Here is a 20,734-nt window from a genome sequence, read left to right on the forward strand (position 1 = left end):
GTTATGGTTAATGGTGTTTGGGTGGATTCTTGGACACTGTGGCAGCTGACCACGCCCACGGGGGGGGCGGCAGTCCCGTGAGGGACCACAGTGTCAGGCTAGACTCCGGACACACAAACACAGATTTGAATCTTTTATTAAACATTTTGGAAGCCACCAGAGATGGCAGTAGTGAGTAGTGGATGTTGAGCCTGGCTGGGCAGGTCTCCCACAGAATGCTGGAACAGCGAATCCTCTGCTAGGCTGTGCTGTAGTGGAAAGAGACTGAGAGTTATGAGTACACAATGAAAAGCATTCAGAGTCCCAGGTAGAATTAGGAGAAGTTCAGAGACATGGAGAGCAGGCCCTCTAGGAGCGAGTACCTGATCCCTTAGAGCAGAGAGATTCAGTTGTATTGTACTCACGTAGCAGTAACTGAGATTCCACTAGACGAGAGCTCTGGCACCGGGACAGAGAGCAGGCCCTCGAGGAGCGAGTACCTGATCCCTTAGAGCAGAGAGATTCAGTTGTATTGTACTCACGTAGCAGTAACTGAGATTCCACTAGACGAGAGGTCTGGCTCTGGAACAGAGGGCAGGCCCTCGAGGAGCGAGTACCTGGTTCCAGTGAAGCAATACTGTGGAATAGATGGTAGTTGTACTCACAGATGGAAACTGTTAGTGAAGTCTTCCAAGTAGAAAGGTTTGAAGATGCAGGCAGCGGCTCAGGGAACATGGGCCCTCGAGGAGCGAGTACCGGTTTCCTGATAGCACCTGAAAGAAGCAGAAGAGGCCCCCAAGAAGCGAGTCCCCCGTTAGCAAACCCCGAAGGGTGTAAGAGTTCCAGATAGCACTGGAGTGGCAGAGCAGCTTCGGTACGGAGAGCGAATCCCATCTGTAGAGTTACTGTTGCTAACTCGATGAGCTAGCAAATACTGTAGGCTTACATATCCGGGCAGCGTGACGTCACATCAGGGGGACGCCCCTGAGGTTCACGCCAACGTGGAAATAAAGATGAGGGTGGCGTGCGCGCACCCTAAAGTACCTTGGAGGAGCATGGCGGGAGGCAGCACCAAAGCCGGTCCAGGAACACCGGAGAGGAAAGCAAACAGATGCCACGGGAGGAGCCACAAGTAGTGAGAGGTAGGCGGGGCGAAGCAGTCGAAGACCGATGGTCGCAACACTGTTTGAGCATCTTGAAGTAAATGATATCCTTTTCCCATCCCAATTTGGATTTAGAAAGAATTTTAATACTGAATCTTTATTATTAGCACTAACAGATACCATTTTGAGAGGTTTTGATGCAGGTCAATCAAAATTTCTAATTTTACTCGATCCATCTGCCACATTCAACATTGTGGATCACATTATTTTGGTCCATATGTTATCTGAAATTGGCCATAGTGGTAAAACCCTTCAGTGGTTTACTTCATATTTAAAGGATCGTTCCTTTTAGGCGAAGATTGGTAATTTCTTATCTGAAAAAAACAATATGGAGTCAGGGGTACCTCATCCTTATCAGCGACCCTACATAAGAAATTGCCATATTGGGTCAGACCAAGGGTCCATCAAGCCCAGCATCCTGTTTTCCAACAGAGGCCAAACCAGGCCATAAGAACCTGGCAAGTACCCAAAAACTAAATATATCCCATGCTACTGATGCTAGTAATAGCAGTGGCTATTTTATAAGTCAACTTGATTAATAGCAGGTAATGGACTTCTCCTCCAAGAACTTATCCAAACCTTTTTTAAACCCAGCTACACTAACTGCACTAACCACATCCTCTGGCATCAAATTCCAGAGTTTAATTGTGTGCTGAGTAAAAAAGAACTTTCTCCGATTAGTTTTAAATGTGCCCCATGCTAACTTCATGGAGTGCCCCCCAGTCTTTCTATTATTCGAAAGAGTAAATAACTGATTCACATCTACCCGTTCTAGACCTCTCATGATTTTAAACACCTCTATCATATCCCCCCTCAGTCGTCTCTTCTCCAAGCTTAAAAGTCCTAACCTCATAGGGGAGCTGTCCATCCCCTTTATCATTTTGGTTGCCCTTTTTAACATTTACATGTTACCTCTATGTAAGTTACTATCAGGATTAGGCATTAGCTACTAAATATACGCAGATGATTTGCAGTTTTTAGTCCCAATTGAAAATTCCATAGAACATACTTTGAAGCTGGTAGAAGTTTATATATCAGGGATCCAGAAATTATTTGTTCATATAAAACTGGTTTTAAATAATCAAAAAACAAATTATATTATTAAACTGAAAATTATTATCAAAAACATCTATTTATCTAAAAATGGATTCCGTGCATATAGAATTGTCCATCTGTGCACGTGATCTGGGTATAATAAATTATGGTGACCTTAACATGAAGAAGCACATCAGTCATAAAATTAGAGATGGCTATAACAAACTACGGCCTAGATTTATCAAAATGCGGTAAGTACCGCATGCGATAGCAAAAGGGGCGTGTTTTATGCTAATATAGTATTTATCGCATTAATTACCTGTGCGAAGAGCTAAGTTAGTGCACATTGCGATACCATTTCATATTCTGCGATAAGTGCCAAACCCGATGTATTTCCTGCATTCAACCACTGGGGGACCTGTTTTTCAATGAGAGAGAAAGAGAGAGAGAGACTGACCATAATAGCATGTCCCGTAGATAGGTATTTGTATCCCTAGGATAGGCCCACGTAGTAACTCGAGGTGGGGATTAGGTAAGAGTGTAGGGGGTTAGGGGCCGCTTTCACATTCTACATGAGACGTACGAACAGAACAGTGGTCTCTTGTGAAGATTTGCTGGCCTTCGGAGTGAGTTTCCTCACTCCGAAGGCCAGCAAATCTTCACAAGAGACCACTGTTCTGTTCGTAGATGTCATGTAGCATGTCAAAGTGGCCCCTAACCCCCTACACACTTACCTAATCCCCACCTCGAGTTACTAGGTGGGCCTATCCTAGGGATACAAATACCTGTCTATGGGACATGCTATTATGGCCAGTCTCTCTCTCTCTCTCTCTCTCTCTCTCTCTCTCTCTCTCTCTCTCTCTCTCTCTCTCTCCCCCCCCTCCCCCCCCTCTCTCTCCCCCTCCCTGGGGCTCTGGAGCCTTCAAATGAAAAAGGTGTAGCTAAAAATCTGCGTTATGGCTGTGCAATACTCTTTGCAGGGAGCCTAACCCAGCCCACTCTCCTCCCACTTTTGGAATTTGCATCGCACCATACGATATGGTGCGTTTTCGCATGCGTTAAAGGCCTATCGCATGCAAAAACGCCTTACCGCATTTTGAAAAATGACCCCCTACATATTCTAAAGTGTTTGAAACCTCTACTTAATTTTGAAGATTTTCACTCAATACTTCAGACAATGATATTTTCCATTTTAGATTCCTGTAATGCTCTCTGGTGTGCCTGCAAGCACAATAAAACCATTCCAGTTATTTCAAAATATTACAGCCAGGTGGGCAACAGAAAATTTGATCACATTACTCCAACACTCATTGCTCTTCTCTGGCTACCTGTAAAATTCAGAATACAATACAAAGTACTATGCTTATTACATAAAGTAATTAATAATAAATAAACTGAATGTTGGAACGTCTCTCTGCACCTTTATACCCCACAACGAAACTTAAGATCCGTGAATAAAGGTCTTTTAAATATTCCCTCTGTTCAAACCGCACATTCAAGTGAAGTTAGGGAAAGAGCCATATCACTTGTAGGACCTAAATTATGGAACTCTCTACCTTCTGAACATAGGAGCCGATGCAATATGGTGTGCTGAGCCGAGCCACTGTTAATGTACAGTTGGATGCAGGTAAAATAGGCGCTAATCAATCCCCTAATGCAATAAGGGGATTAGCGCCTATTTAATGCACGTCTAATGCGGAGTGAATGCAATAGCGCTCGTCACATACAAATGCATATGAATGAGGTTATTAGGCATTCACTCCCGATGCAAAAAGAAAAATGTGCGTCTCTGACACACATTTAACTGTCATCTATTAACGCCTGCCAGGACAGCCCCGAAAACCGACGCTGATAAACTTGGCGTTGGTTTTCAGCGAACTAGTCAGGAAAACTGATGCCGGGTTTATTGGCGTTACAGATGTATGTTTTTGTGACCGCCGTACGGCAATAAGGGAAACAGACGTGAACTAGTCATGAAAACCGATGCCGGGTTTATCGGCGTCAGTTTTCGTGACCGGCATACGGCAGTCACGAAATCTGTTTGGGTTCATGTTAACAAGGATGCACTAGGGTCTCATCCTTGCTAACACGACCCCCTAATTTAAATATTGCATCGCCCGCTTTCTACGCGCCTTTATTGAATCGGCCCCTAAGGGTGCAAAGAAACTTCTTGGGTTTTAAGAAAAATTTGAAAACAAGGCTGTTTAAACAGGCCTATGAGAGCACTAATTTAAATTGTGAGTTATAAGGAATTATGTCAGGATAAGGAGATAAAAATAGAATTGGAAAATAAATGTTTGAGGCCATTCTTAGTTTATTTCTATTATTATTATTATTAACTGTATTGATTTGGTTTTATTCTCGCTAAAGTTTTTATGTCATTACTTATTTTACTTATTTTATGATTTTGTTGATTCTAATTTTTTCTATGTTTTATTTTGTGTTGTAAACTGTTGTGATTGTTAACAGAATGATAGTATATAAATATAATAAATTAAATTATCTCTGGAACCGGAGATAGTTATGGATCACCCCCTAGGTATCATGATAGATTGGGTAGTGATGAGGTAGCTTGTACAAGTCCTGAAGTCCTTCATGGATGCCACAGAGAATCTGAATTCCAGCAGGGTCATCACCATAGTAAATATTCTAGAGGAGAAGTTAGAGGTTTTCATGAACAGAAGGGAACAACAGCAGAGCTATTGCTGTTTGTAGCGGCAAGTGAAAGAGAAACTAAAATCACAAATACTAGGGAACATTCAATGAAGTTAATAGATGATATATTCAAAACAAATAGGAGACATTTTTTTTTCACTCAGTGCACAGTTAAACTCTGGAATTCATTGCCGGAGGATGTGGTAGAAGCTGTTAGTGTAGCTGGGTTTAAAAAAGGTTTAGACAAATTCCAGAAAGATAGTTATGGATCACCCCCGAGGTATCATGATAGATTGGGTAGTGATGAGGTAGCTTGTACAAGTCCTGAAGCCCTTCATGGATGCCACAGAGGATCTGAATTCTAGCAGGGTCATCTCCATAGTAAATATTCTAGAGGAGAAGTTAGAGGTTTTCATGAGCAGAAGGAACAAAAGCAGAGCTATAGTTGTTTGTGGACTCTGTAGCAGCAAGTGAAAGAGAAACTGAAACTCTTTAAAAATCACAAATACTAGGGGACATTCAATGAAGTTAATATATGATAAAAACAAATAGGAGAAAATTTTTTTATCCCTGGGATAAGCAGCATGGAATCCATTGACCTTTTGGGATGCTGCCAAGTATTTGGGACCTGGATTGGCCACTATTGGAAATAGGACTTGATTGACCTTTGGTCTGATCCAGTATGGCAAATCTTATGTTCTCTGAAAGAAAACAATATTTACATACCTGCCATTGTTTGTGACCTGTGGCTGAAAGGGAGTCTCACCCTCCAGCCCCTGCATCTCACTTACATGAAAGAAATGTTGGCAGCTAGGATGCATGAACAGGAGCTCCAGAAGCAGAGGCACAGTGGGGATGTAGCACAGGAAAAAGTGGCCATTCCAGAGAGTAGTGCGAGCATGAGTAGCACTTTGTCAGCTACCACTTCCTCCCCCATCTCAATATACCATTACCATGTTGGCTCTACAGAATCATCTCCTGATGCAGACCATAGTTAAAGCAGCTGGCAAAAGAGATCATCACTCCACCCCATCAAGGAGACCCCAGAAGAAATGTCTGTGATGCTGAGAGAGCCCATCAAGGATTTTAGCCTAGTTCTCTAATTCTACTTCTTTCTTGGTTATTCTAAGATGTTTTGTCCCCAAAATAGAATGTAAAGTTTCTCCCCACATCCAACCTCTTACTGCTTTGTTGTATCCCTCTATGATCCCACCAAGTGGAAATGCCCAGAGGGTGGAAGGGAGGAACTCTGGTGTAAACTGGGACCTACTGGGGGGGGACACTGGGAAAGCCTTACTTCTTCATCATGGAAACAGGAACAGCCAGGGTCACATGGAGGAATGCCGTCAGAGTACCAGGGAAATACCGGGCCAATTAGGTTGCTACATGCAACCGCCTACATTTGACTGGGTTTCAGAGGATCAAATTCGAGCAAACAGGGATCTTAAGGGCCACATTGCAGTCCCTAATGGTGGAGGAAGACTTTGGACATCATTGGTATTACGGAGACATGGTTCACGGAGTCTCATGATTGGGATATAGCCATCCCAGGCTATAACTTATTAAGGAAAGACAGAGAGAACAGAAAAGGGGAAGTAGCACTTTGTCTTAAACAATCGGGTTTGTTTTGTTTCCTCAGTAGGTGGTGTATTGGTATTCTAGGACCCAGTGTAATATTTACCCTTGCTTATTCACAGGTAGGGTTATTGTTGTTTGAGTCCTTGGTGTTATTATTATTATGTTACCATGGGATTGCAGTATAGATTTTGAGTGTATTTTTTGCGGGGTTTTGTGTTAGTTCACAATGTGCCTGGCAGTGGAAGGTGTTTGTGCTGCTGTCACTGTGAGGTGACACCAGAATTTGAAAATATCTTTTAGTATGATGAGCTGTAAGGGAAACATCCAAGCTCCATTGTTTGGGGGAATTTCAGTGGATGCACAAAGTTACAGAACTGGAGGTGCAGGATTTATATTGACATTCTGTCCCTTCCTATAAATTCCAGTCTTCACTCTCATAGCCACATAGAATTAGTTGAATGAGGCTATCAAATAATTTTATAGTGTGAAACTGGCCTGCTTTTTAAAATTACGCAAAAGACCCTTTGGACTTTTTTATTAACACCAAATATTCAAAAGCTGTGTTCATCCCATCAACCTCAATATATCTCATTAAAGAGGTAAATTGAATAACACAATAACTTTGTTTTATTATTGTTATTCATAAATTATAACAATAACATTAATCTTGGAATATTTTATATTTTTAATATAAATGAAAGGTTTTCACAAGATAGGTTGTGTCGTGAAACATTTTATTATGTATATATTTAAGGAAACATACATAAATTGTCGAAATACATTTCATTCATTTAACCTTTAACCTCTGGTTTGCTAGTAGCCTAAATTACTGTGTCACGAAAATGTTTGTCTAAAAAGTGTGTCACCAACATGAAAAATTTGGAAAGCTCTGCTCTGTCTCCTGAATCTGTGTTTGAATCTCATCTGTGTAACGTTGAACACGATTAATAATTAGAAGCATTAAATCGAGTGAGCATTTATTAAGAATAGTCCTCCATGTGTCTACAGATTCAGTATCATCAGAAAATAACATTGGCTCCTTCTGTATTCTTAACCCTCTCGGTATTATTTGCTGCTTCACAAAATTATTTAATAAAATACAGGAGTGTGTGTGGGAGGGAGGTAAGTTTGTGATTACAAATCATTTGAAAACTGAAGCAAGGCCGTGGAAGCATGCAGCAGAACAAGTATGAAACTTACCTCATCCCATAAAAAAAAATTTTCTTAAAAATAAATAGTTAAATATATACTGCAATCCCATCGTAACATAACAGTAATAACACCAAGGACTCAAACAACATTAACCCTACCTGTGAAAAAGCAAGGGTAAATATTACACTGGGTCCTAGAATACCAATAAAACTTAAAAAAAAAAATAGAGTTGTGATATGATAGGGTGGGATTTGTTTGGAACGATTTGTTGAGATTCAGATGTGGCATCTGGAGGATAGGCCCAGTGATCTCAAATGCTTTGTGTACAGCATCATCTCTGGATAATTCTTAAGTTACTGATGAAGCAAGAGGGTAGGCTATCTAAAAAAGCCGTTTGAGCAACAAAATGGATTAGAAGCCAAAGAAATGTCCAATTCTGAGCTTTATTTGTATGGAGACATTAATTTTGCACATAAGCCTGACTCAGGCCGAGTTTCGCCCATCTCAGGGGCTGCCTCAGGGGCTAAAAAATAAATCAATAAATAAACACTGTGAACATGATAGGACATACATATATAAATACAACATGTAAATAAAATATAAAATTTCATAAACATAAAATTAAATTTAAAAATTCCACAAAATTAAAAAAAATTAAAAACAGGTACCACATAAACAGTAACAAACTTGAGTTAAATAATACGATAAGTTAATTCTAAAAATACAGTAGAGAATCATGTTTTACCTGTATATGATCAATCACAATGTATATGAATGAAAGCTCTTTAAATCTATTAAGTTGGTGGTCTGTAATTAATAATAGGCAGAAACAACATTAACATAGAAAAGTGAATAGTGAAGAAAGGGTGAATATATAATCAAACAAATTTATATATTTGTTTGATTATATATTCATGCAATTAGAGCAGAAATATATCTTTGAATTCAAAACCATGGAAACCTAATGAGCTAAATTTAGAGATTGATTATTCTGTCTTTATATGATCCAATTTTATGTTCTGTCTGCTATTTACAGTGTGTATATTATTCATCATTTTTACCTGTTTTAAAGACCCCGGTATTTATGTATTTTAAAACTTATGGTTCCCAATTTAGAGATTGATTATTCTGTCTTTTTATGATCCAATTTTACGTTCTGTTTGCTTTTTATATCATGTACAGTATTTATCATTTTTACCTGTTTCTAAGTCCCTGGTATTTATGTATTTCCAGTTTCAAACTTGATTTTTTATCTTTTATAACTGTAATTAGCGTTTTTTGTTATGTTTACATTAGTATATTTTTACTTTGATTTTCAAAATACCTATTTTATTCTATCACTTATGTCGGCTCTTATAATAATTTAGATCTCACTGACCCTGTTTTTGTAATAGCCTTGCCTTCGGACAAAGCTTGTAGTTAGAATTGCGCAGCTTTGATATATTCATATGGTACATTTACCCCGCAGAGTTTTACAGTTTTTGTTGTAGTTAGCAGAGACTATATCGAGTTCACACACGCCCAACCTAAGTCATTCATATAGGAGTTTTGAGTAGCTAGTCTAGTTTGCACTGTTTTTTCATATTTTTTATATTCTTCCCTGGCTGTCCCGATTTGCATAAATAGATATGGCGGTCCCATACTGTCATTTTATATTAAATATCATTTTTGTAGAGTTTAATTTATATCAATATTTTGGCAGTATCAAATTTTCTTGAGATAGATAATAAAGAGATAGGAGAGCGCCATGCGATTCTTTGTGGTCCAATAGTAGTGTTTAACTATATAATAAGTCTTGTAGTAAGTGATAGGCAGTCCTGTTTCACGTTGGCTACCTAGAATTGAATGGCACAGTGTAATAATAATTTTAATGTTTTTTCTATTTGAATATTCTAAATAGTTGGCGCTACAATCATTTGGACATTGAATTTATTTGTATATTAAATATTCACAATTGTGATCAACATTGAATAGACAGCTCAGTAACTACATTTCATGCTGGCCTCACATACGGGTCTTTAATAGCCACGCCCCTTGGATGAGATTGACAGCTAGGTTGGCGCGTTTTTCAACATATTTAAATGGCATATCCACTCTGCGGCGGCTTAATGTCCTTGACGAATCGAGCGGAGACAACATCTATCCTTAATATTTTCGAAGTAAGTAGTTCAGAAAGTATGCCTAGTAGTTTGGATAGTTGATATTATTTTTCGATTCTGAATGCGTTTATTCAGCAGTCCCGACGTTGTGTTAGTCAGTTTGCCGGCTTCTCACGATCTTTCCATTGCCGCGGTTAATCTCAAACTAAGAACATATATATAATATATAATAAAAAATAAATAAGAAATAATGTATATTATGTATCGATTTATTTATGTCTTGTGCCTGTGCCAGAATTTTTTTTGCATTTACATTTTTCCCAATTGTTTATATTTCAATAGGACAGCGTTCTGCTTTTATTTGTTAAATTGATTTATTTTTTTGAATAGTTGTGTTGCCTGTATATGCTGACCGAATACAAAAAAAAGGTGATATCCTATGTGAGTTTGTTTATAGTTTATGACTGCAGCTTTAATCGAAACGGCACTATTCGTAATTTAATGCTTTGGCGCCAAAATTATTTGCACATCGAGGAATATGTACATACTGACAAAAAAAAGGTGATAGCCTGTGTGAGTTGGCTTATAGTTCATGACGGCAGTTTTAATCGGAACGGCACTATTTGTAATTTAACGCTCTGGCGCCAAAATTATTTGTACACCATGGAATTTTTATGCATTAAATATCACCATCAGAATATACTTTCATTTGTGCACTACAATAATATTCGGTGATCACATTATAAACAACACTAAGGTTTGTTTGTTTGTTTGTTTCATTCTTTAGGGCTACCTTAAAAAATTGGTACACTACACTATGTATCTGTAGTTTTGCACATCTTTCTATATATATTTGTTTGATTATATATTCACCCTTTCTTCACTATTCACTTTTCTATGTTAATATTCTATTATTAATTACAGACCACCAACTTAATAGATTTAAAGAGCTTTTCATTCATATACATTGTAATTGATCATATACAGGTAAAACATGATTCTCTACTGTATTTTTAGAATTAACTGTCGTATTATTTAACTCAAGTTTGTTACTGTTTGTTATGTGGTACCTGTTTTTAATTTTTTTTTAATTTTGTGGAATTTTTAAATTTAATTTTATGTTTATGAAATTTATTTTATATTTTATTTACATGTTGTATTTATATATGTATGTCCTATCATGTTCACAGTGTTTATTTATTTATTGAGAGGGGCGAAACTCGGCCTGAGTCGGGCTTATGTGCAAAATTAATGTCTCCATACGAATAAAGCTCAGAATTGGATATTTCTTTGGCTTCTAATCCATTTTGTTGTTCTAATTCTTAAGTTAGCCTAATAATAGGTTTCAAAGCTTGCAAATAATTTGTTTGCTGAATCATCCAAATATGTGATGTGATTTTGCTTTGGATGTTTTTCTAGATACTGTGTTTCTATAAAAAATAAGTAAACAAACCAATCAGAGATCTTGTGATAGAGGTGCTTCAGAAATCTAACATATAACTAATGGAAAAGAAGCAGTTACTATTTTTGGCCTCACCACTCATTGGCCTGTTTATCAGTGACAGGATCTATGGATGGAAAGTTTCATGATCTAGCACAGATTCCATTCACCACTTCTGTACCTACTGAAGAAGGCAAGATGAATCAGATGAGAGTTGCCATCATCTCTCTGCTGGGAATCAGCTTTATTCTGATTGGAATAACAACTTTTGTGATCTGCCGAAAGAGAGCAGGTGAGTTCAGGTTTGGGTTGGGTTTCCCCACTAATGTCTTTGGAAATCTTTTTCTTAATCAAAAGTGATTACAATCTTGAGATACTTGGCTAATTTTCAAGGAGAATTGCTGGGGGGGGGGGGGGGGGCCAGGAACTTATTGGTGACATGGGGGGGGGGGTGAGGGGGCTGTCGCCATGCATGCTTTTTTTCCGAGCAAGGCTTTGAGGGTCTGGATCACCCACTCTGTTTGCCCGTTACTCTTGGGGTGGTACACCAACATGAAATCGAGGGTGATGCCAAAACTTTTTCATAAGCTTTTCCAAAACTGAGCCATGAACTATACCCCAGTTGGAGAGGATGTGAGTTGGAAGGCTGTGCAGGTTGAAAATGTGTTGAATAAAGAGATTTCCTAGCGTGTAGCCAGATGGACTCAGGACCAATGGGTTATGTGCTCCCCTGCTAGCAGATGGAGATGGAGTCAGGTTTCAAAGCTGACGTCACTTTAGATACACCCCTACAATGACCTCAGCCCTTCAGTATCTCTCCGTCTCCAAGTAGACGTGGACATGCTTTCCGTATCGGGATTGCAGTACTCGTTAGAAGGGGAAAAGTTACCTTTAAATTGGAGAAAGATTGAGGCCCACTCACTTGCGGTGATACCTAAAGATCCCTCCCCCAGTTGAGAATTCCTGAGGCGATTTCCCTCAGAGGTTTACCTTGGTCCGGTAGCCAGATCTCAGTGTGGACTTTGCTGCTGAAGCAGCTGAAAGGCAGTGAGGGGAGGAAGCTGAGCGCAGCAGTGATGGCCAAAACTCTCTCCCCCCACAGCCGGAGACCTTCTCTGTACTCAGCCAGCAAGCGCTGAGCCCAGGGAACGTAAAGAGAGAAGAGGATTTCTTCCAATTCAGAGAATTGGAGGGCCTTCGGTAAGTCTTTCGATCTTCTTGCTTGGCGCGGCATACCAACGACGTTCCCGATCTGGTTAGGATAAGGGAAGGGGGCTTTTGAGCAGGTTGAGTGGCCCCCCGAAGGCAAGGCCCCACTTTAGGCTTGGTTGGCACACCACGTCGTAGGCTGCGAGGGCGCCATCTTGCACACAGTTTTGTGCGTCTCCATTGCCCCCATAGAATGTCGGTACATGTGGTGCTTGCTGGCTCTGCGCACTTGCTGTGCGCCTAACATTGCGCATACATGCGTGCATACCTATGCGCATATGCACATGCATACGCGTGCTTATCTGTACAGGATCTGTACGCACTCGATTTCAAGCACTAGCTGGCTGAGCACACAGTTACCATTTATTATGGCTCCAGCAGCAAAGAAGCATAAGCGACACTTTCTTTGTGCTGCCTGCCATATTAGGGCTACACTGTCTGACCTGTAAACACTGCTAAGAGAGAACTCTTTTACAGTCGGGACAGTGTTTACAGATTCAGACCTGTCTTTACGGGATTTAATGCAAAAAAACAAAAATTTAAATACATAATTTCTTCATCAGGCCTCACAGCCGCAAATGAAGATAAGACCGGACAGTTCAACTTTGCTTGTTTGAACACGTTGTCAGGCTTGCAGATGCGGTTTTTACTATAAATAGATCATTACATATATAATATTCTGTATAGAGCCAATTTTGAATTGAAGTATTTAAGTTGGTGCCTTTTGCCGTTGGACCTTCTAGTAAGTGCCACCATTCTTCAAGTGTTAGATTGACGGCCAGCAGCCACTGAAGGTATGGTTCCTTTCTGCTGGAGAGAACTTCTTGGAAAAATAGGAGCAAGTCACCAGGGTTCCTTGGTTGTTGTGCTGTAAGAAGACAGCCCTTACCCTGAGGGTAGTAGCATCTATCTCCAGAACAAATGGTTTAACAGGGTCCAGATGGTGGAGGCAGGGATCTCTGGTGAATTCCTGCTTAAGTCTGTCAAATTCCTGGCTGCACTGTCATCCCAATTCCTGGTGTTTTCGCCCTTCTTGGTAATGGCCATGTGGAGTGGCCAGGAAGGAGTAGCTCTGGAGAAATTGTAGATAATAGTTCATGAACTCAAGGAACTGCTGCAAGGCCTTGAGGCCTACAGGCCATGGCTTGTCCTTCAGCTTGTCAGAGTCAATTCGGAGACCATCTCGGGAGATAATATATTCTAGCTCAAAAGTACATTTCTCTATATTTGCATAGAGATGATGCTTTTGAAGTCATTGAAGAACTTGCTTCACAAATTCTCAATGTTGGTTCAAAGTTTTGGAGAAGACAAGGATGTCATCGAGATACATGACCACATGGAGAGTAGAGAAGGTCATAGAAAATGTCATTAACCATGAACTGGAATACAGCAGGGGCACTGCACAACTTAAAGGACATCACTAAATATTTGTAGTTCCCTTCTCTAGTATTGAAGATTTTCTTCCACTCATCACCGTTTCTTATCCTGATCAGATTATGCACCCCATGGAGGTCAATCTTGGTGAATATCTGAGCCCCATTGAGGCAATCGAAAAGTTCTGTGATGAGCGGCAAGGGGTAACGATTCTTTTTGGTGATGGCGTTGAGTCCTTGATAGTCAATGCATGGGCAGAGTGATCCATCTTTTTTTCCCATGAAGAAAAACCTGGCCTCAGCAGGGGAGGAATCCTTTCTCAAGATTTTCGTGACTTTGATGTTGCCTCGGTCTTCAGGGTGGAGAGAGGGTAAACCTTCCCCATGGGGGGCATCTTCCTCGGAAGAAGATTGATGGGGCAGTCATAGGAGAAGTGTGGCGGGAGAGTTTCAGCTTGCCACTTGCTGAAGACATCCACATTTAGTTTAATTTATTAGCATTTCTATACTGTTACATCAGACATGCCTTTACAACGGTTTACAATTAAAAATGTTCGAAAATACAATAATTATAAAATAGAGAACAGTTAAAAACTACAAAGGGAAAATAAATAAATTAGCTGTTACAGTAAGAGTCAAATAAAACTATTAAAATTATAATAAAATATATACTAACTACACATAGGCAGGCTAGGTAACTCTGGGGTTACCACTCAGGTGCAAGAGATAGCTGGCTGGACCTTGGATAGATGTAGCAGTGCCATTTGGAAATCTTCAGTGTTTCCCAGTCAATGTGGGGCTGGGTGCTGCATCAGCCAGGGCAGGCCCAGGATAACCTCATTGACTGCTTTAGGCAGGACATATAGGCTAATCTGCTTTCGATGGAGCAGGCCGTCTGCATCAGGAGAGGCACAGTGGACATGGTAACTCGGCTAGGCAAGGAGTCCCCATAAACAGAAGATATTGTGAATGCAGTCTTCTGAACGGTAGGGGTATCATGTTGCTGCACTAGTGCCTCATCAATGAAGTTATCATCAGCATTTGTATCCGTGAAAGCTGAAATGTCAATCAGTGTGGCTTCAATGGAGAGATGAACCGGGATTAGGATTTGAGAAGAGGAACAGGGTCGACCTAGAGTGGCCTTCCCCATTAGCTCTAGATCCTGGAGTTTCCCAGCTTAGTTGGGCACCGAGCTGCAAAGTGCTCTTGAGCAGCGCAGTATAAGCAAAGATTGAGGCACCTCCACCTCTGTTTTTCCTTGGGTGATATCTTGAGAGGATCCACCTGCATAGGCTCCTCTGGTAGGGCTACTGGCTCTGGAAACTTGGCAGGGGTCATGGGACGTTAGAAGCTGGGAGCCAACCAGATGGGGCATCGGGACAAGCCCTTTTCCTGTGCCCATTCCTGGAACCGAAGATTCAATTGGATTGCCGGTCTTGGCCAGCCAGCTCATCCTTAATATTCTCAGATAAGCCTTGTCGGAATATGGTGGTGAAGCTGACCTCCCAGCATTGGAGTTCAGATGCCAGCGTACAGAAGTGAGCTACATACTTTCCAACTGACTGGGTTTCCTGTCATACCTGGAGTTCAGTTACTGGAGAGGAGGTATGGCCAGGCTCATCAAAATGAGGGTCATCTCTCTCCTAAAGGAGGAAGGCCTTGGCCAGGGCAGAACTACCCAATAAAGACCAGATGTACCTGACCTTGGCCTTATCAGTGGGGAATAGGGCTTCGTGGAAATCGAAATGTATGCGTCATTGGTTCAGGAAGCCCTTGCAATCTTTGGCTTTCCTATGTTAGTGAGGTGGTAGTGGTAGTTGTGGAACGGGCCATGAACAAGGAACCGGCCCAGGAGGTGGAAGGAACTGCAGCTGGAGCCGGAATAGCCAATGCGGGTGACAGGATGTCAATTCGGGCCGCAAGTGTCATGAGGACCTCCTATCACTTGGTCAAGGATACCTTGCTGTTGCTGGATATGATGAGCAGGGATCGCTAGGGCAGCTAGGTCCACTGCGTGTAGTGAGCTAGCTGCTCACTACACGCAGTGTGGCTCGCATGCCTAGCAGGCGAGCCACACTGACCCACACTGATAGCTGTCGGACGCACCCTAGAGCAGGACTGGAGCTTCATCTATACCAGGTACCTGCCTCACAGCTTGAACCCTTGGGTTCTGGTTGCTGGCAGGACTTAGGTGGGTGCCTGAGGCAGTCAGGCAGATGAAAGTCCAATGACAAGCAGAGGTTGAGGCTGGCAGCAGGCAGGAGACACTGAAGACAGGCCAAAGGCCAGAGAAGGCAGCAGACAAGAGATACCAGAGACAGGGCAGAGATCAGGGCAGGCAGCAGACAATGCATAGTCAAATCCAAGACAAAAGGTCAGGTCCAGACAGCAATCAAGTAATGGTCAAGGTCCAAGCAAAGGTCAGAATCTGAGGAGTCAAGCCAAAGGAAGATAAGGAGACACAAAATAAGGATGAGGCCCAAGACAAGGGCAAGACAACGGCAGAGGCTCAGTTAGGCAAGGCGGACCGGAACTCAGGAGCAAGGTGAGAAGCTAAGGCAGGAACACTGAACCACAGGAGCAAGGACAGGAATAGGAGTGAAGGAAGAAAGGCACTGAAGCATAAGGCACATCAGGAAACGTGTTGCTAACGTGTCTTAAATAGCGAGTACCAGTGCCATCATCCAGGGGCACCACAGCTAGCCGCGGGCCCTTTAAGAAGGGAGCAGTCGGGTGCTTGCGCACCTAGAGGGATCGGAAGGAATGGCGTGGCGGCGTCGAATGCTGGTGGCATTCCTGCCTCAGATGAGTGCAGGCGGTGTTGGAGGTGAGTGAGCCATCAAACATAACCGTGCGTTCCTTTGCTCCCCGGTGTTTGGCCATGAGAGAAAAGAACGAGTCATACAGCTGTGATGTTTTTTGGGGGAGGGGCCCCACTATCACAGCGATTCCCCCCTCCCCCCCCCATGATAGTGGGACTCCTCCTGTGAATAGATATCGTGGCTTGATGCATCTGGGGGTTTGTGAAAAATCTCTACCCTGCACAAATTTAACTGGGTAAGCAGGGGACTAAGTGCATTTCTGGGGCAGGATTTCAAAATTTAGACAGATAGTATCATATTCCGTGCTACCCAGCTAAATTTGTGTGGTCAACTCTATCAGGTAAGATTCTGCCAACCCTTTGTGTCAGATTTTTATCTGAAAGCATGTGCGCACATTCGTCAGCCTGAGCCCAGGCACATGGCTATTTAATAACATATGCACGAATATGCACACATGTTACAGACTAGCCTGACTGCATGCCTGTGTAAGTAGACATGCACCCATGTGTGCACGTTCGTCAGCCTGAGCCCAGGGACACGGCTATTTGATATGCACGAATATGCACACATGTTACAGACTAGCCTGACTGCATGCCTGTGTCTATAAGTAGACATGCACCCATGTGCGCAAATGCCGCTTCTATCTCGTAAGTGGGGGGGATTTTAAAAGACCTGCACGCCGATGCCATTACCAGTTTTACTAGTTCATTCCCAGTTCATCCAGGTAAGGAATAGGACTTCCAGAACCCCTAGCTTAAAAGCTCTGATCTTTAAAACCCCGCTGCTGTCTATTTATTTTATAACTTGCACATCATCCATAGCAGAAGTAAAGTTTTGCTGCAAGGGACCCTGGCACGCACCTGTGTGCATAAGTATTTACATGAAATCCTGGAAGGCTCGTTCCCTACACCTTTCTTGCAACTTTTCATTTGTGTGTGCGCAGTGGGAGATACAAGTGTACTCGGGTGACTTTTAAAATCCGCTCAGTGTGCGGCGCCCCAGTACATTCGCTCATCCCCTAATTGATGTGCACATCTGCCTTTTAAAGTTCACCTGTATGGCATCATTTATGGCAAGACTACAACTCATGGGGCTTAGACCTGTATGCCTGCTGTTCCACCCAAATGATCAGTTCTGCTTACGCCCCTTTCCATGTTTACCTCAGACATTGAGTGAGGTAAATAATGTGCTCTGAAGATAAGAGAAAAGCCTTAGAGGGTTTCATAGTAGCACAGTAAATGATGGCAGAAGACGACCCATTTGCTCCATCAATTTGCACAGCAAGTTTATTTTATTATTTTAGAATAATAATTGCTACTCTGTGCAGGTTACCCCATAAAATATATATTTTTTTAACATCTCATTAAGCGAGACTGACAAATCCTTAGGAAAATTCACAAAATGCAAACTCTTTTCCCTGATGGCATATTCCATGCTTCCTGTATTATGATAGGGTTGCAGATGGTCTTTGATTAGAGCACTATTGCCAGCTTGGAACTTGGAAATCTTTGTCTTATTTCAAGTGTTCAGTATGGTAACAACAAATCTGAACTGGACTTGAGAAGGGCAACCCAAAAGCACCCTGGTCCACAAACAGAGACGTGGCAGATCTCCCCAGTCCTACCTCCACCATAGTCAGCCCCGTTTCTGCCTCCAATGGCTTGGACCTGGTCAGCCATCTGTGCAACAGCATTTCCTGTCCAGCAGTCCTGCCGGCAGTCAAACCGCCATTCATCGGTCATGACTACTTAGCACCCTTACCCTCACATTACTGGATGGAGAGGGGAAGGGATTAAGAGAAGGCAAGACCTAACAGTCATTCATCTGTCTCTCTTTCTCCTCCTCAGCATTTTGGAAATCCAAGTCAGAAATTCATTATTGGGACGAACAGAGGATACAGATGGCACCTCAAAAATACACAGAACTTCCAACTTCACCACCGTCTCAATATTGTAAGTGCACCATGTTTCAGATGTATTTAGCAGCAGAGTCCGTGTAGTGTGCTTTCATGCACTGTCGGCCATCTTCATCTCCAGCATAGTCATAACTTTTTACCTCATAAAAAGGAATTATTTTATTTATGGAACATTTTGCCAGCAGAAATTATTACTCCAACACCACTACATCAATTGAAACCTAGACACGCTTTTAGAGGAAAAAAAAGATTGGTAGCTATGATAGATTAGCATTTTTGCCTAGTAAATGCATTTAACAGCACCAAGCTCATTGCCATATCTAGGATTGGGAAGGAATTTTTCTTCAGAGTTGCAGACCTGGCTGCAGATGCTCAGTTTTCTTGTTTTGTTTTCTTTTATTTGTCTTCCCTTGGCTTACTATGTAGTGAGAGCTGTTAAGCAATCGGAAGAGAGTTGGACCTCACAGCCTGGTCTTTCATTGTAACAATTATGTATTATTCATAGACTTGCTGCTCTTGTTGAAATCTTTATCCATTTTTGGCTGATGATTTACATATATTCTGTCAAGAGCTACAAATCCAACTCAAAATTAGGTTTTATAGGATATTCATGTAGCTTAATAGTAAATTTACATTTGTAACTCCTTTTAAAATTACCTCCTTAGAGTGTGAGGTAGTGTGAAACGGGACAGGGTACCAACTTAGGACCTGATTCATCAAGGTATTTTCATTGTGAGCCATCTCTGGGGTAATAGGTGGGTCCCTGCCCATCTAAGAACATGCCATACTGGGTCAGACCAAGGGTCCATCAAGCCCAGCATCCTGTTTCCAACAGTGGCCAATCCAGGCCATAAGAACCTGGCAAGTACCCAAAAACTAAGTATATTCCATGTAACCATTGCTAATGGCAGTGGTTATTCTCTAAGTGAACTTAATAGCAGGTAATGGACTTCTCCTCCAAGAACTTATCCAATCCTTTTTTAAACCCAGCTATACTAACTGCACTAACCACATCCTCTGGCCTCTGTGCATATTCAGCTCCTCCAGTGCCTGGATAGGTTTCACCTTCCACCTTCCCTTTCTCTGAGACTCACAGAAGCTTTTCAATCTCATGTAGGAATATTTAATTTTACATTTATTTGGCTTTTCTCACCAGTCAAAGCAGTGTGAAATTTAGACTCTAAATGCAGTTTTCTTTGCAGCTAAAAATGCACTTTCAGAAACTGACACACACATTCATCTTTTTCAGGACACAGTGCAGAGCGTGACCTTGGCCTTCCAGATTCCAGTGACTTAAGCAAATTTTTCTATGAAGTAATTTTGGATTTGGAAAGATCTTAATAGAAATATAACCAGCAAAATGCTCATCAATCTGTAGACAGCTGGAAAAGCTACCTGTACTCTCAACCTTGTCCATAATTGCAGCTTATTCCCAGAGGACGTTGCTTCACCTATTTTTATAGCAGAATTGCTTACCTGTAACAGGTGTTCTCCAAGGACAGTAGGAAGTCCTTACACATTGGTGACATCATCCGATATAACATTTATGTCAATGTTTCTAGAACTGTGGCTCTGCCTCGTGAAACTTGCCCACACGTGCCACTCTTCTATATAGGGTCCCTTCAGTCTTGTATTTTAGCATTAAAAAGCAAAGAACGCCAAAGGGAGGTGAGCAGGATGACAAACCTTACACTTGGGAAATCCCTAGCTGCAGGCCACCTCAAACAGAAAAAAGGAGAAACAACCATAACAAGGGTCAACAGGCACAACAATATTTTTATTGGCAACAAGCGTTTTTTCCATTTTATACTTAACCGATGAGGGAGGGCAGCCTGGTACAAAAAAACAAAAGTTCCTGGGGGGTGGGAAAGAGTTGGCTTCTATATCTCAAACCATATTTCACAGGACTAGCCAAACCTACTGTCCTGTCTACCATTCGGGATAGATTTTCAAAGGGGTACGCGCGTAAGTCCCGGGGCTTGCAAAAAAGGGGCGGTCGGGGGCGTGGCCAGGGGGCACAGTTAGGGATCGGGGGTGTGTCCAGGGGGGCATGTGGGCGGTCCGGGGGTGTGGCCGAGTACCCCAACACAGCGGCCTGTGTCTGGGCCTGCCGCTCTGGCACGCGTAAGTTACTACTGCCCGGAGACAGTAGTAACTTTTCCGATAAAGGTAGGGGGGGGTCCAGATAGGGCCGGAGGGCTGGGTTAGGTAAGGGAAGGGAAGGTGCAGGGGGGGGGGTTAGAAAGTTCCCTCCGAGGCCGCTCCGATTTCGGAGTGGCCTCGGAGGGAATGGGCAGCACGCACAGGGCTCGG

The 20,734-nt window shown here is 42.0% G+C and overlaps 1 protein-coding gene across 1 annotated transcript in view; it reads left to right on the top strand.

Annotated features, from left to right (window-relative positions):
* LOC115076232 (C-X-C motif chemokine 16-like) overlaps positions 1-20,417 on the top strand; it is a 57,558-nt gene extending 37,141 nt beyond the window's left edge. The window contains exons 6-8 of the mRNA XM_029577453.1: positions 11,221-11,394; positions 18,354-18,458; positions 19,671-20,417. Of these exons, the coding sequence (XP_029433313.1) occupies positions 11,221-11,394; positions 18,354-18,458; positions 19,671-19,672 (281 nt within the window). The 3' untranslated portion in view covers positions 19,673-20,417. The remainder of the gene's footprint in view (positions 1-11,220; positions 11,395-18,353; positions 18,459-19,670) is intronic.
* Positions 20,418-20,734: the final 317 nt, after the last annotated feature.

This window comes from Rhinatrema bivittatum, chromosome 14 (assembly GCF_901001135.1).
Source record: "Rhinatrema bivittatum chromosome 14, aRhiBiv1.1, whole genome shotgun sequence".
In the NCBI taxonomy this organism is placed as follows: Eukaryota; Metazoa; Chordata; class Amphibia; order Gymnophiona; family Rhinatrematidae; genus Rhinatrema; species Rhinatrema bivittatum.